The sequence below is a fragment of the Sarcophilus harrisii genome, chromosome 3 (assembly GCF_902635505.1).
Source record: "Sarcophilus harrisii chromosome 3, mSarHar1.11, whole genome shotgun sequence".
NCBI classification, from domain to species: Eukaryota; Metazoa; Chordata; class Mammalia; order Dasyuromorphia; family Dasyuridae; genus Sarcophilus; species Sarcophilus harrisii.
Genome location: NC_045428.1, coordinates 106,802,086 through 106,826,670, shown reverse-complemented (window position 1 = coordinate 106,826,670; position 24,585 = coordinate 106,802,086). Strand labels below are relative to the sequence as shown.

The 24,585-nt window shown below is 31.1% G+C and overlaps 1 protein-coding gene across 6 annotated transcripts in view; it reads left to right on the top strand.

Annotated features, from left to right (window-relative positions):
* PCDH9 (protocadherin 9) overlaps positions 1 to 24,585 on the top strand; it is a 1,020,109-nt gene that overhangs the window by 19,454 nt on the left and 976,070 nt on the right. Inside the window, exon 3 of one of the 6 annotated variants that reach the window (XM_031963618.1) lies at positions 10,591 to 11,330. The exons of the other annotated variants lie outside the window; for them this stretch is intronic. Within the exon in view, the coding sequence (XP_031819478.1) occupies positions 10,591 to 10,689 (99 nt within the window). The 3' untranslated portion in view covers positions 10,690 to 11,330. Of the gene's footprint in view, positions 1 to 10,590; positions 11,331 to 24,585 lie in introns of those variants that run through there. 6 annotated transcript variants of the gene reach the window in all.

Genomic DNA, 24,585 nt, shown 5'->3' with positions numbered 1-24,585 from the left:
CACTTTGGAGGTTATTATTTTCCTTTTCTTAGTATTTGTTGATAATTTATTTGCCTTTCTATCACCCACAGATGATCCACCCATCTGGGGATTTTCTCTTTGTACATCAGTCCTATTACACAACTGCATAGAAAAGAGTGAATCTGTTTCTCAGTCAGTACTTAACACAGCAGGAGTCTTTCAATACCTGCTGGTTCCTGTTTCCAATTATTCTAGAGACTAGGGAGCCTATCTGCTGCAGTAGTAGCATCCATGCTGTAATCAAACTAGTTAAAATGTTTAGAGTCTAACATTGTTGGTCCTGAGTCCTAACTTCTGCCATAAACAAAATTGAGATTGTCTTTTTCTTGTTCTAACAGATTTTGAAATAACTGGAATGATATAGATAGATATACAAGTAGACAAATGGGTGCCATTGGCATAGAGGGACTTGAGCATTGTTCCCTGGAATAAATAGGGAAAGGCTCAGAGAGAGCTCAATTTCGCTTAATGATCCTATCTCTGTGGAGGTTATCCAGTCAGAAATTCAAATTATCTCAAACTCCTGAGGCTTATCTTCTGTAGAGGTCATGGGAAGTCTTGCCTTGCCTTGTCCTGTCAGAAATTGAGTCCTGTCCTTGAGGTTAAATTTCCCCTACAGATTTGTCCATGGGTCATGCCATCTTTGCTAAATACCTCTTGAGGTTATATCCCACCAGAGCACTCTGCTTGAAGTATATTTTCCTTCATCCCTCCCTCATGCCACATGGTAGCTCTCCTCTATCCACAAGGACTTATGGTGTTTCTCCCCTCACCCACCATGCCTCATGGTGTCTTTCTCCTTCTTAGAGATAGCTAAGTATATGCTCTCTCAACTCTGTTTCATATTTACCATTCCTGGTATCTATTATATCTCTTTATTTTGTCTATAACCTCCTTTCCTAAATAAATTTACCTTTTGCCAAAGAGAATGGTCATTATGAATTTTTCACATGACCAAAACTTAACATTTCGTGTCTACATCAATCTAAACAGCTGGTGCTCCTAAACCACAACATTTGAGCTTCAATCACATCATTTTTTATCTGTCTATCCATCAGTTGATCTATCTATCTGTCTGTCAATCTATCCAATCTATCTGCTAACAGTCTTTTGCTATATCTGACTATTTCTTGAAATTAAAAACAAAATAAATACAGGATGAACAAATGAAAAAAGTCAATAGCTTAATAAAACACAGAATATAATTTTCTTCTGATTTTGGAAGGAAAATCATATTCATAGGTTGTAGAGGCAATTGATAATATTGAAACAAAATATCTTGTATCTTGGTTTTGGCTGGGAAGTTAGAAATTCTTCACTCAAGTCAACTTGAATCTATTTAAAAAGTAGATTCAGTCAGAACTCATTAAAAATCTGCTTTAAATTAGACTTTCACTTTAATTGATATTTCCACCCACTCACCTGAGAATATTTGTTGACTGTGAACCTTTCATTTATGCTTTGTTCTTTATTTAGCTTGAAGCCTAATAGGAGGAAAAAACCTTTGAAAACAAGATACTTCCCCTCTCTTGATCTAAGAAAGGTATGAACCAAAAAGTAAATAGATTCCAAAGAGACCCATGTCTCTTTAGCTGATATCTTATTCTAGAGGAGGAATCCCTATATATCAATTTAGAGGCTGCTTTGAGCCTGTCTGCTTTTGTCTCTAAGTATACCATCAAGTGCTTTGTTCATGTGACCATATGATAGATTGTGTGATTGTATAATATACTGATTGTATACATCATTGATTGTAACTTTTTTAAAAAGAGAATCCATGTTTTTGGTGGTTGTAATATATAAGTGGATGGATTTGATAAACTTAAACATGCATTTGGAGCTTGATGTCACTGAATTTGACAAAGAATGTCATTAAGTGAGGGAAGGGATTATCAGGGTAAATATAATACAGATACAAACAACAGGATGGGGGACTATAAACAACTTTCTTACTCATTAAGATTGGAGTATTTAAAATAGTGCTTCATTATTTTACTCTCAATTCCACATCAGATTATTGTTGTCTGGTCTTTTCAATCATGTCTGATTTATAAGCGATTCCATCTGTGGTTTTCTTGGTAAAGATACCAGAATGGTTTGCCATTTCCTTCTCCAGCTTATTTTACAGATGAGGTACTCCTAGTAAATTGAAAAATATAAAATTGGACTTTCAAACTTAAATGTAAATTAACATTATCAACAACTTTAGCTCCTTCTCTAAAAAAATCACAATTGATAGTTCTTAGAAAAATCATGTTCAAGAAAATGAAGAAATGCTTGTTCTAGTTAACATTTTTTACACGTCACAACTGTTCTTTACTAATTTACATATACCTACTTCATATATAACATCGACAATACAACTCTATTCCTCAAACTGAAGTGGTTACAAGTTAGGGTTCTCTCAGTTATTTTCTGTTTAACTAGGTAAAGGATGTTTTCTAGCTTAAGAACACTCATGTCTAAACCTTAATTTAGCAATTACATAATAGTATGATGTATCATTAGGCCAGAGTTTTATTATATTTTCTCTGGTAATGATGTATCTTGTATGGGGAATATATTTTGTAGTTTTAAAATATTATATTCTCTGATATTCTCTGACTGCTAAGTACTGAATCAGTCCCTTTTGTAATAAGAACATCCAAAATGTTATATGACCAAAAATAAAATATTCAATTAGCTACGTGATCCACTGGCATATTTATATAGATATCAGTGGTCTTTTGATTTTAGGCCTCACACTTTTTCTAGGAAATTCTATCTAATAAATGAGTTCTCTGATGCTCTTGAATTGATACCATCATTCCTTACAATGTGTAAAAATCCACTTTTATATTTAGTATGTAAGCTTATGATATTTCATGGTGGATTAGTGAAATGCTAAGATCTATTACTCTAATTATAAGAATGTCAGGCTTGCAATTTATGCTTTTGTAGATTTAGGTGCAAATGTACTTTTTCATCCTAGTCACACTTGTTCTGCCTTGTAAGGTATTAGAGAATGGAGATCAAGAAGAATTTCATCTTCCTTCTTAGGAAAGACTAGCATTTTGGCATCTTCAGTATCCTTAAGAATTACTTTCAAGAGCAGGGAAGAAGTTCATGGTTGATAGAGATCAGAATGATAGAGATGATAAATGCATATTGTGCATTGTTTTACCAAAGGAAGTCAAGTCAATACAATTGTTAGGATGGACATCCTGTGTTTTTGAGTACTATTTATCAGAAGTTGGCACAAGTTTTTTTTTTTGTTTGTTTGTTTTTTGTTAAAAAAAAACTTTAAAAGATTTTGACTTTATAGTTCCTTTAAAATATGTTTTTAATCTAATTAAGTGAAGAATTGCATCAAACAAGGTACAGGAATACTGATTCTATTCTTAGAAAATTATAGTCTAAATTTTAAGAGAGTCCTTTGACATGTTACTATATATATATATTGTGCTGGAGGCTTTTGCAAAATAAAGTTTGACCAACATTTATTTGACCCCTTTGGATATGAGATATGAGAGCATGACCCAGATCAAATGGAGATATGTTGGTCCATGCTTGGATTGAAGATCTGGTTTCAACTACTGATTTTTTTTTTTTAAATCCACTTGGTTGAGAAGATATATCATCTCATTTCTAAGACAAAAGACATTGACTCTAGATCTGGCCAATATGACATTTTTCATCTGTGATTTTTCTCAAGTTTAGGAAGTTTCATATCCTTAGGACTAGATAAATCCTTCATTCCAAAAGAAAAATGTCATATTTGGCCTTAACATTTAAGTTGGGACAGAGTTTGTTATTTTTATCTTACATACTTAACGACTTCCAAAAAGCTACTACTGTACAGATCTTTATGGCATATGGACAAATGTTTTTCACAAATAGGTAGATCAAAAACCTTAAATTCATTTTTCACATATAGCTTAGAGATGTGACCCCAAAATTCTACTTTTGAAATATAGTTCATAAGATACCACCTGCATACTCCTGGATAAACATATCTAAAAATATCTAGTTCTGTGCCAAAGAGTGTGCTATTTTAATTATAATTAAGCTTTTGTGATAAACCTACAAGCTGGTGCCTATGTTCTGAGGGAAATTTGTCGCCCATTCTGTAGTTGTTTGGACAGTTATTTCTAAATCTATGCTATAATTTTAAATGAACTAAAAAAAAATTAAGCTTATTTAAGTGACAAAAGATATGGAGAGGACTAAAAGCATTTTTTGTTTACTTTAGAGATCAGATAAATAATTTGACTCTAATGCTGACTAGACAACCCAGTATTTAGGAATAAGTAAATATGGGTCTTTTTTGAAGGGGGGGACTAATTTTAAATCTAGAAACATGGATCTCCTTTGCAAAACTGTTCAATTTATACAGAGGTTAGCACGCTGTAATACAAAGGACCTTGGTCTTGTAATAAGAAGGCACAGATTCAGATCTTGATCTGAATGTGATCTTTACAGCTTATATAATTTTGGATAAAGTGTTTCTCCTTTCTAGTCCTCAGTCATCTCAATGAAAATGAAGATGCTAAAGCTTGGGGATATTTGTAGCAATAATTCTATGATTTTTGTATCTTGTATAACTACTACTCATGATGATGATGATGATGATGATCACTGACAACTAACTGACTCTAAGGTTCAAAAAATGTTTCATATATACCACTTTGTTTCTAGAAGTAGCATCATAATTGCCCTTTTTTGCTTTGAGAATTCAGGAAAGGATGAAAAGCTTCACATCCGTACTTCCATTTTAATGATTTTATTATGTTTTTTAAACTGATGAAATTCATTTTTAAGCTAATGATTGATATAACTAGCAGAATATGTGTTGTGAATTGTTGCACCAAAGGAGACTGTCAGTAATGATATACTCTTTGTTTTTTGTTTTGTTTTGCTTTGTTTTACTACAGACTCTGATAAATTGGCAAATTTCACCCCTCATAATTTCAATTTTTTGGAGTATGTAATTTTTATAAATTACATATTTTGGGAAAGGCCTAATCCAATTTCTATTACTTTATACATCCTGTTTCAGTATCTGAACACTGATTCAACTTTGGCCTAGCTATGTGACTTTTCAAAAATGACTTAAATTTTTTGAAACCTTGTTTTCTAAAAAATGGAGGTTTTAAAAAGGGTGGATTATGGAAGGTAGGAAAATATTAAAAATGTACATAAAACATATTTTAAACCAACCATAACACTTTATAAGTGTGACCTAACAGTCATTAAACTTTTTTTCCTACTATGATTCAACACCCCCATTTATAAACTTGAGTTGAATGAAACAATATTAAAGATTTCATTTAGAGCTAACAATTTCTGGTTCTATGAATCTGATTGGATCACTTTTATGATTACTTAAAACAATCATTAATCTTAAGAAGATTTCCTCTTGTCACCCAATATTTTATTTTTGGATAACCTTTGCTCACCAAAAAAATTGATGAGTGCTTTGACATTACAAATTAATGTTGATATTGGCTAAAGCAAAATATAATTGGTATCTTTATATGCCCCAAGCAAATATATATGTATTATAATTAGTATTGGGATGAAAATGACCACCATTTGAGGAGTATTCACTGCTTTGTGTTATCATTGTCACTCTCTTCCTTCATTAGTTTTGATAATCAAGAGTTGTCTTTATTTTCCTTTGAAACCTTGTTTTTTATATATTCTATTTTGGACATTAAACACAGATACATACAACTTTTGCTTCTCTTTAAAATTAAAGAAAAAAGTAAAATCACAATATGAGATGATAATGTTTTATTAGAAAATGTAAATATATATATATATATATATATAGATAGATAGATAGATAGATAGGAGGGATAAAAAGCTTTTTATTACAAAATTAGATCTTCATATGTGTCTATTGTTACTGCTCTTCCATACTGGAAAGGCTTAGGTATGATAATACTTTTTATGAAAAAAATGGTAGCTAAAAGCTAATCAGCTTAAAAATAAGCACTCTAAACTATTGTAGTTTTGTAGCTTCAATGTTATTATAACTAATTAAGTTTACTTTTTGTTCTCTGTTTCTTTTGCTGGATTACAATATTTTTCCCAAATGAAGTTACCTTTAATAGTTTTCCCATTTCAGGGAGACTGGGGAATTTCAGCTTTTATTTTATATGAATATAGTAAAGAAAACAGAGTTTGCATTGCTAAAAAGCAAGCAAAGTCATCTTTTGGGGGATTGGGATGTGTGTTCACAATTTTGAACTCAGAGAGAGCTAACTGAATCACAGAACAGCTATTTCACTTTCAGCTAACCTCTGTCTGCAAGGGCAATAGAAAGTAGACAGTTGAAGAAATGATGTAGATAGCTGAGATATGAAAAACCTGTTATTGAAGAAGAGAAAGGGTTTTGTTTTATCTGTCTATTTTAGAGAAGAGTTAGTCTGATTATCTACAGGGGATAAATTCACATGGAGAGGTGTAAATTCAGTTCTTGGGTTTATTTAGGCTGTGCAAACAGTTCAACCAAATAACTGAATGTTAAAGGCACCCGAAGGTCCAGCACTAGATTATTATTTTTGGCCATATTTCCAGCCTAGATTTGCTAGGTAATGGTCAAAAAAATAGCTTTGTTTATGCTGTGCTCATAGTCCAGGTCTGACTTTTATATGACCTCTTTCATAGTAGCGCCTGCTATTTGGAGATAGTTTAGCAACCAACCCTATCTTTTGTGAAACAGCAGTTCAATGGTTGGCCAATATAGTCGGCATAGAGGATCTGAAGGATTCTTTTTTTTTGGAGGGAGGCGATCAGGCATAAGTGACTTGCTCAGGGTCACATCGCTAGTAGTGTCTGAGGCTGAATTTGATCTCACATTCCCCAGATTCCAGGACTGCTGTTCTGTCCAGTTGTCCCAATAGCAAGAATTCTTAATAGGAGTTTGTGTGTGTGTGTGTGGTGTTAAATCAATATTTGTATTTCAAAAGAATTGTATTCTTTAGTCATGTATTTTGTTCTATATATTTAAAAACATTATTCTGAGAAAGATCTATCAGCTTTACTAGACTGACAAAAAAGGTCCATGACTTCTATATTGTAGGAATCATTTTCTGATATTTTTGTGATACTAGTTGATTTTTGCTAAAATTGTTCCTCCAAATATACACTTAAGTTTTCAGGGAAAATTACTGTTGTAGAAAGTTAGCATAAATGGAATTAAATGATTTTTTTTTAAAAGATAAACACTATGTTTTTGGGAAACATCACAAATTTTTGATTTTAAAAAGTTCCTCCAATTTTTGCTATCTCCTCTGGATAGAAGGAGTCATCTACAAGGATAACTTATTTGGAAAGTTAAGTCTTAGCCAATTGAAGAATTACCAAAATAGAGGCAACCTTGATGGCCCAGTGGATAGAGTACCTGCCCTAGAGTCAGGAGGGCCCGAGTTCAAATCTAGCTGTGTTACCCTGGGCAAGTCTCTTAACTCAATTGACTTGTAGCCCTCCATTCCCCAAAAAAGTATTACTAAAATTAATATCTAGGGGAAATTACATATTCAAATGGGATTTTATTTGTTCCTATTCCTTATCTTGAATTCCATCACTGAAAAGCTGTTAGAGGTTTTCCTTTTAATTAGGATTCTAGATTGTGATGAAGCTACAGAATAGGAAACAGTGAGACTATGTGAAACAAGTTTCTAGAGTAAGAAGAACTCTGGATTTGGAGGAAGATAGTTGAGTTCGATTCTTGGTTCTGACTATGGTCATGTAGCAGGGAACCAATATTTTTTGGAGTTTGGGGAAGTGGTGGGGTACAATGAAAAAACAATGAAATTAGTTCTAATCTCGGTGCTTCTATTTACTAGGCTTGTGATCTGACATAAGACTGAACCTTTCTGAACTTGTTTCCTCACTTTTAAAATGGTGGTAATAATACTTTTACTACTAACCTCAACAGGGTTATTGTGGCAAAATATATTTTGTGAACCTTAAATTATTATTTAAATATGAATTAGTATTCTTATTTCTGATGAAAGATTCCACTTCTCATTAAATGCCTTTATTTCCAAAGAGGACCACCAAACTTCTAGATTCCTAATAAAGGAAAAGAGAAAGAAACTACATTCAAGCAGTCAAAAGAATGAAATAAATTTTCCTTTCTTTAGGAAAGGCTGTCCCTAAAGTCTTAGTGCAGTGTCAAGTTATTAAAACTTAAAACTACACAAAGATTTTTGGGACACCTTGTATGTATTCTCTTCATATTCTTCCTATTCTTTAGACAGAATTATTTTCTGATGAGAGCTTTAATTCTAGGGAAATCTCTGGCATGAAACTTCTAGATTGTAATCATATCAAATAGCATATATATTGAAATAGACATTCCCAAATAAATTCCTTAATAACATAAGGTTTAGGAAATCATATAACATATTTCTTTTAATAATTTCCAAGCAAACAATATAAATCCATTTTAAAATTCACTATTTCTAGTTTGTACATATCTCAGATCTGTCACATAACCCTGTATGACCTTAGGCAAGTAACCTGATATTGATGACCCCCTTTCATCATTGATAGCATGATAACTAAGTGATCTTAAGATCTAAATCTGTGAACATATAATCTAATTGATTAATTTAAAATTTAAAAAAATCCTTTCTCCAGATCTTCCCTGAGGGAATAGTATTTATTATATTTTGAGTTACTCTACAGTTAATGTTGACTATCCATGTTCATACAAATTCCTATACTCTTTTTTTATAACACTCTTTTATTCATAGAGACAAAGCTGTTGTTGAAAAAAGGAGTGAGCATAGTATAACCTAGAACTTATCAAGATTGAAACTCTGGAAAATTTCAATGTAAAATCAGTTCCTTTTTTGAGTATCCAGTTTCCATTTCATTAGTATTAAAGGTTATGTACTTTATATGTATTATCAGTTATGTAGTGTAATTAATGGAATAAGATGAAGAAAAAACATTTAGCAAGGTGAGAAATATGAACATATTAAGTCTGATAATTACATGGAGGAGTTGTTTTCATAGCATTGCCAGGGACAGTTATTCTGGAGACAATTCAATGAATAAAGTTATTTGATCAATTAAATCATTTCACTGCTGTAACAATACAAAGAAGTCATGTTTGTTGGCAATCTGATTTGGAATCAGATGTTTTTAGATAAATGAATACAAAACAATTGCTTCCAATACTATTGTCTGGCAAGAGATTTTAGTCTACCAATTTGTATGTCTAAAAGGATGATGTTAGAAGATCTCGATTTAGAAAGAATCTCTCTGTAAGGTATCCCAGTTACTCACAGTATATTACCATCTTTCTCTTTTCCTCAAGAAGTATTCTATAGTGTTAAACATATTAATTGGCAAATATGGAAAATCGTTTCTGTGTTTCTTTTAAATGTGATTACTAGGAAGATTAAAAAAAATTCTCCCCATTTAAAAGTATAACTTTATAAAATATAAAGATAATTATCTAAAGGTAATTTCAGATTAGTTTTGCAGAGGTTTTAAAAGGTTCACAGTTTAATTTCAGTGGAGAGTTGTTTAGAAGAACACATTTTGATTTCTGTCAAAACAAAGTTGCTATTACCATTATGTTCCCCCCCCCTTTTTTTTTTTTAAAGAAAATGATGTTTTACTTAGATTTGAAATTAGTTTTATAGTAACTACACTCTTGCTCAACTAGCCACCTCCTTCCAATTTTGTTTTTGTCCCTTATGAAAATTTATCATTCTACTGTCTAGTATATCCTAAACTGGTGGTAGTATAGAACTGAGTTTATCAAGAATTTCATTGGTGGGAACTGAGATCCCAATATGTTTATAACTCAATCTTAAAAGTTTGCCTGAAGCTCTCCTAGTTTAAATTACTTATTAGAGAGAGAATTTGTACCCAAGTTTTCTTGATTCCCAAGTCCATTAAACTATCCACTCCTTATTGGTGGGATTATAGGCAAATAAGACAATAAGCTTTAATGGTGTGTAACACATTCACATTGATAGATAATAATAATAAATAATAATCTCTTACTGAAGAATATTTGATTTTAGCTTTGATTTCATAAATTAAAATTGAAATAATTACCAGTAAAAAGGATTACTTAAATAAAAAACCTATTGAGGTATAAGCTAAAAGTCATGTTTTGATGCAATGTAATTTTGTATTCAGTTTCATATGGTTAAAAATATACCTTCTTATTCTGCATTACACCCCTAGTTCATATTTTAATAATAGATTATATTAGAAATTATAATTAGCTATCTGTTTTATATATTCAAATCCTATAATATTTACAGGCAATACATTAAAGTTGGACTTTTAGAATTATTGGAGTATATTGGATTGAACTAAAACTTATCTTTAGTAATCTGAAGTACATTAAATCCTCATAGGACATACATTTTTCACTATTTCAGAGCAATCATACTAGATTTCTATGATTGTCTTATTCTTTTTTTTTGCCCAATATCTATCAAAAGAAGTTGTAGCAAGGGGGCAATTTACAAATAGCAAATAATTCTCACTTTTTTCCATTTAGAGTAGAATGATGCTTTCATTTTTTTCCCCAAATCTTTATTCTAGCCTCTGCTCCTGAACGGGTCAGAAGTGCCAGCAACCATCCACCTCTGCACAAACTTGCCAGCTAAGATCAGCATGGGCCTTCCCCCAACTTTTCTGTAATGCTCACAATTTTCACTGAGTACAAACTCTTTTGTATATTTTGAAATGTGTACAAAATATGCACTATAAAATGTACAATTCTATATAAACCAGATTTTAACATTTTAGTTTTTAAAATGCAGTGTCTATTTCCTAAGCTTTGCCACCTATTACCACCAAAAGGCTTCTAGCTGCTTTTCAGTTTTGTAAATATGCTAAGTTATCTTACTTGTTTTATAAGCTTAAACCTATTTTCCTCTGTTTTAGAATATGGCAACCACATATTAAGTTTCTAATATCACTTGGAAAGATACAGAATACTTTCAGTATTGTAGATAGTAAAAGAAATATTAATTATAATTTGTATTTGAATAGTTTCATGTAAGTTTTCAATGCAGTTTGTACAAACTGTTGTGTAGGTTATCTTCAGTGCACATCCTTAGAATGAAATGAACTAGCTAAGTGTTGTGAAAACAGTGTGCACTGTGCCCATGGGCAGATGAAATTGATTCAGAGAACAATATGCTAACATACTTGTCAAATGTGTGCAGAGTATCACGTTACTAGGTTTATGACTGTTCTGAGCATCAATTCTGCAAAGTTCCTAGAGAATTAAAAAAAAAAAAAAAAACGCTGCCTAAAGAACAATACCTGATATAAAAGTCAAGGAAAACATTTTACCTTTTAATATTCACACATTTGCAAATAGATATGCATATATGTAAATATTTGTACATTTTTAAAGCATGTATTGCTTAAATTGTGATTGCCATTATTCGTTGAAGTGTTGGATCTTGTTTGGGTGAATGAAAGAGGATTTTGCTTTTTTTTTCTTAGTGAAAATTCCCTACCAGCTTAAATGGGAAGAAGGATTACTATTATTCTAATTAAAGAGTTTTATCAAAATTATGTTGATGAATTTAAGTAAACCACATTTCTGTTCACTAGTAAATAAGATTTTTTTGGTAAATTTCTCCTTTTTTTTTTTGATGTCATAGATTTTTAGGCAGTAAAGTTCACCTGTTATATTAATTATATGACCTAGAAAAAAATAACAAAAGAAGTCTAATAGTTTAAATCATCAAAAAAATCAAGTAGAAAATCTGTGGTTTTGGTTACAAAATGACAGTTTACAGATAAATTGACTTTGGATCCAATGTGATGAATGCAAAGACAACATTTCTAGGAGTGTGTGTGGAGTGTGTGTGTGTGTGTGTGTGTGTGTGTGTGTGTGTATTTTGTGGGTCTACTTAAATAAAAATATATAAAGATTTTAAAAAGATATAATACTCTTTATGAATGATCTCATGTTTAACAAGAACAACTCCCAAAGTAAACACTTTTAGTCATCTCTCTCTAACGGATTCATGTGGAAGATCGCCAAGCTGTTCAGTTTCACAATAGGTTGCAATCATGTGATAGAGTTCCCACTTGGGGGTTGAAAACCAAAAACCTGACATGCATAAGTGAATGAAGCTGCTGCCCTACACGATGTGTTGATTTAGTTTTTTAGATTTCTTAAAATACAGCTGGAGGTCTGCCTTTGTCTAGGGACTAAACAGGCAAGGCTGTGAGAGAGACAAGATTAATTTTGCATTGATGTTCTGGATGTTGGTGATAATTTATAGTGACATTATGCCCATTGGTTATGATTGTGACAGGCAGGCTCCATCCAAATGGACATTACAGGAGCCAACTGTGATACTCTAAGCATTGTAAATATCTGCCTTGAGGAAAATAGAAAAGCAGAGACTTTTTAGATTCCTCTTCACCCACCCACAAGACAGGTCTGATATATATAGTAAGTCTATGCAATTTTAGGATAGAATAAGAGGATTAATGGAATTGGACAAAATTGCACCTAAGGGGAAAAAGTTTTTAGTGGTTTTTCTCTGGTGAGATGGGAGCCCAGGCTAACTGGCAACTGCTACTAATCCATGCACAAACAAGTCTTCAAGTGAGTGTGAAAAGCCCAGTGGAATGTAACTGTGTCACTAAAGCTGTCACAAGCATTTATATCATCCAAGGACAAAAATCATTTCTTGTTTTCATTTGAATAAATTTAAGAATCAACTCTGTTCAACATCCCAAAATAATATACATTACATATTTGTAATATGTCTGTATATGTTTCCTATTTCATCTCAACATCTTCTCTTGTTTAGCCACATTTAAAGGAATTCACACACATAGCTTTTAGATAATGTCCTACTTAAGAAAATTGGGTAACATAAAATTTTAAAAACATGTATATGTATACAAATACAAATTTGTGTGTGTGGATATGTACATATACACACATATTACATATATATCATATCTTGGGTAAAAATCTTTTTTTTTTTTCAGAGACGTCTTTGAACAAATATATTTGAACCTACTCTATCCAATTTTGAATATATCATCTTCCTTTAGTCAATAAACTAATAATAACCACACTATATTTTTGGTTATGAAGTCTATAGTAATACTTTCATACTGCAAGTGAAATGTGTGCTTTTAATAGCTAAAGCTATCATTTGGGCCATACTTTATTAGGAATTGAAGTTTACCATAATTCTTGCTCTTAAAAGCAACCATTTCTTTTGTTGCCTAGGTTCCCAAAAAGGATGTTGGTCACTGAACCTGTTCAATGCTGCTCTGGTCTCAAAATCTTAACGCAGCTTAGTAAATGGCTTAGTGTTGTTGCTGTTGTTGTTGTTTCCCTCTTTGCCTTAATCAGTGGCTTTTTGCCACCACAAAAAGCTTTTCAGAGTAGTAGCAGTTTGTTACCACAAATCAGCAGCAGTTTTCCAAAAGTGCATTATAGCAGTATTAAAATGACTGCATTCAGCAGCACTTTTGCAAATACATTTTACTTTACTCAAGGGTGTTCTGATAAATAATGCTATTTTTAAAATTCAGCCCTTTCAAATTCTATTGGAATAAAAATAATCAACCAAAGCCTTGGTTTTGCTGTACCAAAAAAGAATGGGAAACCCTTCCAAAACGGAACTGGTAACTTATGAAAGGGAGAATCAGAAATCTACTGATCAACTAGTGTTTGAGTTTAAATATCAGGATTTGATGTTCATTTTTGAATATTTTGATAGTGTTTTAGGAGACCTTTAAGAGTTTGGCAAATCCCATTATTCATAACAGTGAAGATCAAAAAGTTAGATAGAAGGAATTGGCAGTTCCTGCACTGTATTTTACTTTCAATGATTTCTGTTTGCCTGGCTGGGAATTTTTCAGTTTTGGGAATTACATTAAAACCCCTCAGTTCTTAACCTATCCCCAAAGTTAGGAGTAATATTGTATTTAAGAGAAAAATTTTGAAGCTTCTTTTATTGAATCAGTAGAATTTCTATGTTTCATGATTGAATGTATGTATATACATTCTTGCTTTTAGGTTTAAAGCTCAGAGATCTTTGGATAAGATAACATGTTCATGAAAGACCCTATTAATTTCCACTTACATGGTAAGAAATAAGTAATATCTAATTTAATCCCATCCAAAAAAATCTTAATGCCTAAAGTGGGCAGAAGTGAGCTTTTTTTTTTTTCCTATGTAGGTCAGTGCATTTCTTTCTAGCATAAACTGAATGTTAATAGCTCTGATGACATTTCTGTCTGACTGATAGCCAGAGAAGGATGATACTGCTATTAGCAACAAGAGGCAACATAGATATCTAGGTTTATGGGCCCAGCCAAAAATAGATGAAATATGCGTTTGTGTATGTCCTCTGTGTCATGCCCTAGTATCGAAATCAGTTCTTTCTGAAAGTATAAGCTCTTTTATTCTCACCAACAAAAGACCTAATTTGATATGGCTGCAGAGACTGACTTGGGAACTTGAGGTGTACTGCTCCATTATAATTATGGGAGGCAAGGCCTAGAGAGATATGTAAGAATTAACCTGCCTTCTTGCCAAATATTAGTAAAGAGAATGTGTGTTGAAAAACATAGATATCTTAACATGTGAAAAATTTAAAAATATGATCATAGTTCACATACACTGGATTTCATTATTTTGTTTTTTTCTTAGTCATTATACATGAAAAAAACTATCACCTTTTTCTTATAAAACTTGTTCACAAAACACATAGCAGGGTATGTAGGCTTTAGTCAAATAACCCTACTGTGTACTATTTTAATGCCAAGTGTAACTGCATTTATTACAGTAGAATTTATATATATATATATATATATATATATATATATATATATATATTCTTTGGAAACTTCTTTCCCCCTCCCCCACTTAATGCTAGGTCTCTGTTTGGATACAGTATAGAAAAGTACTGCATTAATTTTCAAATTTATTCCAGACTTCACTTTTTAAGCATCTGGCAATTCCTTTTCATTTTTTGCTTTTGTAAAATATGTCCCGTCCTTCATGCATTTGAGCTACCAAAAATGATTTGTCACTGTATGATTATACTAGAAAGATGATGAAAAGTGGTAAAGAAAACTTGTTCTCTTAGAAAACTATTTCCCTTATTGTGATATAATGTACGAGTAATCATAAGTATAAAACACTTGATGTTACATTTTCTCATAATGTTATTACTCAATAGTTAGTAATCACAGTACAGTATATTCTATTGTTCCTCTTCTGTATGTATGAACTGGATCCTAGGGACTCATAGTAAAGTTTCATATGTAAGTGTAATCTTAACCCATTAAAGGGACATTCTCCCTTATGTTGAAAATCAATAACTAGAGGTACTAAGTTTTATTAAAAAGTCTTATTAAATGGTAGGAATTATTTAAGAAGTTCAACACAGCAACATCTTTTCATTATTGATTTTAAAATATTATATATACCTAAATAATAAATTGGCTCCAGAACCAGGCAATGCATTTCAGTAGTCTTTAATAGCAGGAAATATATTCTACATGTTACATGCATAATTTATCAAGAAAAATAATATTGTTAATAATTTTAGAATATTTTTCCATATGCTAGTGATTTGAGTTGATGAAATTTCACTAATATGTATAGTAATGCATCTTAAATCTATATTTTTTTGAAAAGTGTTGGACAGGAAATTAAATTGTCCTCAATAAAATGGACCTTTGTATACTATAATTTCAATTAAGTATTGGATTCATAAAGTATTAAAGTAGTTGTAAATCCAAAATGTATTACTTTCCGTTTTTGCTCTATTTTGTAAAAAACATTTTTGATGTAAACAGTATGCCTCTCACACATGTATAATTAAAAGTCCTACTATTTATTTAAACAGATATATACCTAATGTATTTGGAAGCTTATTGCACTCATATAAATGTATATATTGTGACTTCAAAAGTCTGTAATGATCTTTGTTTAAAAAAAACAAACTAGTGTGTGGATTTCTTTTAAATTTATTTTTAATTAATGATATTAAGGATAAGATCCTCTACTAAATGTACTTGAAAATTCACAATAAAGTTTCAGAAGTTGTTTTGTAAAATGTTGAAGCTTTGTGTTGAATTTATTTTGGTGAAAATTTGTTGATTTTGAAATGGGATAAGCTCCACCACTATTCCCTCTGCTAAATCATAGTCTCTAATGATTTAAAGAACTGCATCATATAGTAAAGTATAATTATAGTCCTATCTAGAGGGATGTACACACCAGTTCGTCGCTTTCTCCAAGGGAAGGGGGGTAACAGAGGAGAAAGGAAGACCAGTGGTAATGTTCTAAGTTACCCTTCTAGGCATACCTATAGTAAAGCACCCTTTTAATGGGAATGCTTCTCAGCACTCTCCAAAATGTTTTTATCTCTTGAATCATGGGTAGGGAAGACAAACAAGTGATTCCCTTATAACTTGTTTCCCATTATACACATGTTTTGACAGTAAGAGTCAAAAAGAAGTCATCAGATTGAGGGGGTCAGAAATTATGCAAGGTCAATATCAGGGAACTCCAGAAAAAGCTTAGAATTTGCAATCAGGGGACATGGTTTTGAATACTGGTTCTACTGTTTATTATGTATGTGACAGTCACTTGCCTTTTCTTTGCTATTTTCCTGATCAATAATTGGTGGCAAGTGAGAGAGGTTGGTAGGACTTGACCACATAGATGTTATCTAAGGTTCATTTCAGCTCTAAATTCTGTCATTCCCCTTAACAAAAGGCATGTAAAAGATGTGAGGGGTTTTCAAAGAGTTTGGGGAAAAAGAAAAGTAAGATTATCTACAGACTTAAATTCTATGATCCTGTAATAACTAATTGAAATACATTTTTAAAAAGTCATATTGAAAATCAGATATTTAAAAATATTATCTGAAATAATTAAATATTTCAGTTCTGACTTCCAAAATCACATATTTTAGCCAGCTTTTGAGAAAATTCATACAATACTTGTAAATGATTATCCTCATATGCTCTTCTCCTACATCATTTAAAGGATGCAGCAGAATTTTGAAGCATAATACATGATAGGACCTACTATGTCCTAATTTTTTTTGCGGCAATCCTCATCCACATATGAGATAGTCTTAACAGATTCTAGTCTTAACTCTTTTTTCATTGCCAAGACAGAAGAATAGAACGAAGCTAAAAGAGATGTTAAAGAATCACCCAAGTTATAACTTGCTTATTACAATAAACTTATCAGAATAAAGGCTTATCTCTTATGAAGAATTAAACACATACAGTAAAACACAAAACAAATATTTTGCAACTTTTGGAAATGGCAGCACTATTAACTTATTATTTTTAAAACATGCCAAGCATATCAGTTAGCTACTTTTTAGGCTAGATTGAAAAAAAAGTGCCTTAAGATTTGAAAACAAAAGAAGAAAATTTCCAGTTGACCATATATATTCATCTCCAACTTAGTTGCCTTATCTGCCTGCTCTGTTGTTTGTCCAGCAAGGATTGTCATATTAAAATGACAATTTAGCAAGTCTCTCAACAAAATCAATTGCATCAAGTCCTTACAGTCTGCCTTGAAGCTGTGATGCTACAATCAAGAGAGAACACATTTTGATTTTTCATCTTTGTAATGGAAAAGAATATTGAAGTAGTCAATACTGAGGACCAACAGGAGGTAGGCTGGCTTATCTGTGTCTTAGTAAAGTAGCAGGAATAAGGAGATACTTTTCTACAGTTTAGCTAAAATGATTCTAAATATATATTTTGCCACTTTAATTCATTATATGAAATTGTTTCCCATTTTCATGCCATCCATTTCATACCATTCGATGGGTTCCATTTTCTCTTCATTGTTTCAAGATAAGATATGCAATCTCTTACAATTACGCTGCCCACATTTTCCTATTTACAAGATGTTTCATTATCATCATCATCATCATCATCATCATCATTACATCATTTCTCTGTATGGTACTTTCATTTTCAAAGAGATGGATGAATAATGAGTAATCTTTACAATATCTCAGTGAGTTAGGTAAGTATCATTATTGCCATTTTTACAAAAAGCAAGAGGATGCAGACATAAGTGCCAGAATTAAATATAGGAATTTTTGCTTCTTCGTAGAAAAAATCTTTTCTAATCTGTAATTCTAACTTTTGTATTGGTCCATGTTTTTTATTGATTAACTTAGATATGATCTTTCTTGCTATTAATATGTAGGGTTATGTGTGAAGATGGTATAGTAAATAGAGCACCATTCTTGAAATAGGAAGATTTGGGGTCAGATATTGCCTCAGATACTAAATTAATCACTGGGCAAATTGCAATTCTCTCTGGGTCCTTGTTATTTATCTATAAATGGAGGAAAAGGAGGAGGAGGCCATATTAGATGGCCTCTGAGGGTCTTAAGAGCTCTGAATCCATGATCACAAGCTTTGTGACTCTAGATAAGACATAGAAACTCCATGGAAACTCTCTAAAACAAAATAGTATAGATACAACATCAGTCTGAAAGATGATTGTAGTTCCTACACTGAAAATTTCCTGTACCTAGGAAATCATACATCCAGACTCTTTCACAGTGAAACCTAGTTCCATATACACATATAATTTGGGGAAAATATTTAAGATTTTGGTTGAGAAATATCAAAAATATCCTCAAAGCACATTATCCAGTGTGGATATGAGTGGATATGGTATGAGGTGAAAACTTTTTTCTCCAAAAATTTTTTTTATCCTATAATTTAAATAAAATATCTCCATCTCCACTGTATTTTCCACTGTAGATATATTGTTGGTTAACATAATTCTCAATGAAATCTCTGATTATTTATCATGGTTTGTACAGTAAATTGGAGAATATTACTTTGGGAATGGATACATTTCTCCTGATGGTGTGATATTCAGGATGTAAGTAAGCATGTAAGATGTTGTTGGTCTTTCCTCTGCCTTCCTCTGGCTATCACTACCTATGGGACCTTAACCAAATGATTTATCTTTCTTGGAATTCTCTGTCTTCTAATGAGTGGGAAGCTAGGTGGTACAGTTAGATAGATAGATAGATAGATAGATAGATAAATAGATAGATAGGAAATGGGAATCTTTATGAATTCGGAAATAATTCAATCTATAACAACAAAAATCCTCTGATGTAAGAGTTGGATTAGATAACTTCAGGTCTTTTCAATTCTATGATCCTCAGTATATTTTTTCTGGTAAGGATCACTTATAATTAAATAAAAAAAGTTTTAAAGATTTACAGTTGGATATCCATTCTTTGGGGGACATAAAGAAGATTATACAAATTTAAATAAATGAAATAGAAGCTATCTTTAGAAATACAAAGAAGAGTAGAGAAATAATTTAAAAATAAAGATTTTATTAAATTAGAAAATTTAAAAATAAAGAAGACTATACAAATTTAAATAAGTGAAATAGAAGCTCTCTTTAGGAATACAAATTGTCGAAGAATACTGTTAATATCAAAAGGAATAATGAGGAATAATATAAGGATAGTAAAAGTGGTGATGGATGCCAAATTTCCACAAGAGTGATCCACCAGGTTTTGAAATGTGATATCTTTGTAAATGGAACATGTTATTTTTGTTGTTAACTACAAAAAAATAAAATTGAGATAAAAATAAATTTTTTTTCTGTAAGTAGTATCTACCAAGGCATGGTTTTATTTCTACAAATTGGTTCATCATTTATATCAAAGATGCTTTTTATTTTATTTATTTTGCTAATTGATTTTGTTACATAAAGACTTTTTAATGGATAAAATCAAGTTGAATTTAGTTACCCCACAACAATTTGCCCATATTTTATCATCCTTTACAGAAGACATCATTGCTAAATGCATTTTAAAGAGAAAGTTGCATGTCATATCCTTTACATGTATTGTACTAAATATAAAAAATTTCCAAAGAGACTCCTATTCTTTGTTTCCTATTCTTTGCCTTGTTTATTTTAATTATAAATAATTGCCTAATAAAAGTCATTTTGTTTTTAAGACATTGGAATGAGTGAATAGCAAGAAAGTTTGCATGTGTTCTCTAAAGTTTGATAACTGCCTTTTCTCAAAATGTGCTTAATTTTTTTCAGGGATAATGTTAGAATTTAGCTATTGATACATTTCAATAACAGTTGCTATATTCCATGTCAAGCTGTTTTGAAATTTAATCATTAAACCAAAATAATCATTCATTTTCTGAGTTTGTACATATGTACAACATTTTAAAGATAAAATTATCTAACCATTATAAAATATATCAAAATGAAAACTATATTATGCTTTTAGTGTACAGAATACATTTAGAATATATTAACCTTTTAAAGTTTTATAAAATTTCACTATAAACACCTATTTTATTCAAAATAACTAATCAAATTCTTTCATAGATATAAACTATCAGTAAATTTTCAATTCCTAAAACTGATCCTCTTGAAAGTTTGCTATAGTCTGTGCTAGTGACCTAGGTTTTCTTTAAAAAGCTTGCAAAAGCCAGGAGTCCAGCTTGTATTTATACATGACTTTGAACCCCAAAACAAGCCTCAGAGTTTTAAATCATTATTAGTGATGAATTAGCTACTGTGATACACACATAGATTTGTGGGCACATTATTTGGATTATTGACATCTTTGCTGATAGACATATGACCTTTGCAGTGATATCAAATTGAAGATGTTTTGGTAGCTTTAAACACCTATTTTAAAGCCACAGCCATGAGAATATTTTATTCTACTTTTTAACTTTCTTTTTGATGGTGTACTATGGATACTTACCAGACTCTTTAGTTTTGCAGAGTCATTATATTATTTGATTATTTCTCATATCTTCACATTCTCTGCCTCGACCTCTCCTTGATGATGTAACAGAAAGAAGAAAAATAATTATCATCATTCTTACCATTGTCATTATTAACTTCATCATTAGCAACATCATCATTATAACTATCAACATTTATTATATCTTAGATATAGGACTGATGCTTTGGGTTGATTGAAATTAATGGGAGCTCTGACTTTGTAAAAGGTGATTTTTATTTTAAAACAACTGACTAATTGTAAAAGTTCTTGGATAATGATTGAGATGGGACATAAGAGTCAAAAGATTTGTAACCTTTACTTGCGTTACTGACACTGGTGTCATAAGCCTATGGACCCTGGAACTCCTTCTTGGAATAATATTTATTTTAATAATTGTAGGAAAATATTAAATTTCAATTCTATATAAATGGATATAAAGATATATTTTTTCCATCCAAATTCATAGGCATTCTCAAATCATATGTCTTGGGAGGAGTCTGTGGACCCTATGTTAGAAACCCTTAATCTAGTTTCATTTCACAAATCAAGAAACTGAAACCTGGAGAAATAAAATGATTCTCAAGTTTTTACTTGGATAATAATTTAATTGTCAATATTAGGATTCAAAACCAGATACTAAACATATCATTTAAGGTATTTGTTTCAGTCTAAGAAGTAGGAAATTTCACTATTTTCCAAAAATGTAGCTAATTTGCTGTAGACCCACTATATATACTATTTGTGATTAACCACCTTAGATTGTATTAATCTTTTTTTCTTTTCTTAGAATGACAATTAAGTGGAATTTTTTTGGTGTATCTTTTATTAAAATTAGGATGCAACAGCATCCTTCATAGTCATTCTATGCCAATAATAATATTTATGGGCACTTGACTTAGTTTTTTAATCTTTGATCATCTTCCAAAATATTTCCTTTTCTTCTAATTGCCTATTTATTTTTGACTTCTCAACCTTTGGTTCATACCCTTTTCTACTTTTCCATTACTCTGCTGTTCTTTGAACCCATCTATTTTTGTCTGCCCTTCCTTTTTTTCTTTTTAAACCCACATAATAACATTGCCTTGCTCATGGAAACAAGTGGTGTTTTAGGAAAACTCACTTTCCATTTTTTCATTTAGTAGAAGACAGATAACTTAATTTATACATTTCTTTTTTCTGCCTTTTCCTTTTTCCTGGATTCCCTGTTTCACTTATCTGAGAAGATTTTTCCATAGGTGTGGAATGAGAGAAGCATCTGTATTGATTTATCTAATACCTATAGTCTAGCTCTGATTGTGAGCTGGACACATCCTTTAAAATATAAATTCCTGGGAATGAAAATGAGTTATTTTCATATTATTGTAAATAGTTTACAATAAACCAATTGAGATATTCAGTATAACAGTACATACTTCTGTTATGTGAAATATAACTTTCTAAATGTTTCCACAAATGTATAGAGTATAGATTCATATAGATACATATAAGCAGTGAATACTAAAAGATAAAGCAGATTTATAGTTATACATGTGCACAGTTGTATAGAATTGGTTTTTATAACCAGTGTCAGAATTATAAATGATACACTTGTATGGTATCATAGCTAGGCATACACTAAATTTTAAAATCTATTAATTTTACTATATTAATTAACATGCTGAATACTGATAATATCAGGAACTATTAATAATTTTTGGAAAAATAATAAGTATGACTGTGACTTGCTTTCTCCCCCCAGTTTTCTTCTTGCAGTTTCTGGTAGGAATTCTTCAACACAGACCTAAAAACCAAATTGCTATTTCTGGAAGTAAATCATGATCACTTAACCTGAAGTTATGTTTTTTCTAATCACCTTGTTAATTAAATGCTTATGAATCAACTACTTTTAAAGACTTTTAAAGGGAGAAAAACCTTGAATGTTAAGAAATTTTTAAAAATTTACTAATAAGGGTTAATCTCTGGTTATCCAGAGAACAATTTAAGTGCTCTGTCCAGTTTAGTAGTTTTCACAGTTCCCATAATAGGAAAATATTTTACTTGGGAAAACGTAGGTTCTGAATGGGTGCATGTGTGTGCTCGAGTGTTTTGCCCAGACATTGACATATAAAGACACAGAAAATCCTTAGAATCCTTAGAATAATTTTTACATTATTTTTGATTTTGTTCTAATCCCTGCTGGTCTTTTGAATAACCTTCTCTTGCCTTATGTTAAAGAAATCTTTTCATTAGGCTTTTGATAATTTTCTTTGATTTTCTGTTTCTGTATATAGTTTAACTGCTGAGTGATTCTAGTCGTGCCATTTATGTCTTAATAGGATTCTTCTAAAACAGAAACTTGTTCTCTCACAGTAAATCATATAAGATTCCCTAAATTAGAGGGAAAATGAAATGAAACTATCATTTCATTGTATACATAATAATTTTAAAATTATTGATAAAAGACATTGATGATAAAGAAAGTAAATCTCCTTTACAACAAATTAACCAACAGCAATGGTAAATTTTTAGGAAACAGTAGAAAGAAGGAATGATAAATATTTTGTTAGACAATAAAGTCTAATCTTTCCAAAAAAAGTCCAAATGTATTTATCTATATTTTTAGAGTGCTCTTTGAGTCTTGGGTGGAAAATTTAAACTATTATTTGTTTCCTTTTCGATTGATATTAAAATAAGTATTCATTCTTTGAGTAATCATTAGTTTGACAATGAAGAAATGGCCAAATATTTTCTGGGAAACATAGAGAAACTGTTGGATTGAAAAATTACCAAAAGACAAATTATGTAGAGATATATGAGTTGATGTAGTTGACTAGTATTTCATCTTCACTCTTTTGAAAGTATAAGTTCGAATTTTTATAACTTATTTTGGCTATGTCCCTTATGTTTTCATTTAAAACCAATGTATTTTTATAAGGGAGCTAATATTTTATAAAGCAGAGAAACCCTTTTATTCCATTTAAGTATAGGTATTGAGTTTCTGCAACAGCAGGGTTTTTTTTTTAAACTGTATCACCTATCAAAAAATGAAAAGAAACATATAATACCCTAATATGCATACAATTGGAAAGTTGCATTGTTACTGCTACTATGAGTATATGTGTAACTTAAACATCAGTGACACTGTAGTCTAAATGTTAGCTTTGCTTGTATAATAAAATCTGATGGAACAGAAATATTTAAAACCCTTTCAGTATCCGTGGAAATAGTAAAAGGTCGTTTCCATGGGGACTATGGAAGTTATCAAATTCACAATTTTAAAGAGCTGGTCTTTGAAACTGCCATAAACTTAAATAACTGTAGGAGATTACTTATAATTAAAACACAATATTCTTAGAAGGAAAAAAATGAACTTACTATATATCTAAGACATTCTTAAGCTATGAAGGAAGCAACCCATGATTTTTCTCTTTGTTTTATTTCCGCAGAAACACTCAAGTTTTTTAATCATTTTAACTTCTAGTAGAAATTTGTATTTGTTTTATTTTGTAACCAAACCCTGATCACTTTCAAGAACTTATTATGATTTCTGTACAATCATATCAAGAAAGAGAAATTGCCAAGTTGAACACAATTGGAAAAGAAGCAAAAGCTATAGTTGTGAAATATGTTTCATGGATGAAAATAGTATTGAACAGTCTAATTCATGAGCTTTTTGTAAGGCTGTGCCTGTTTTCTTCCATGTAATCCAACTTCTCTGGGCCTCAGACTCCCTGATTCTTTCCAAGTCTAACACTGTGTGATTCTATAGAATGGTTTG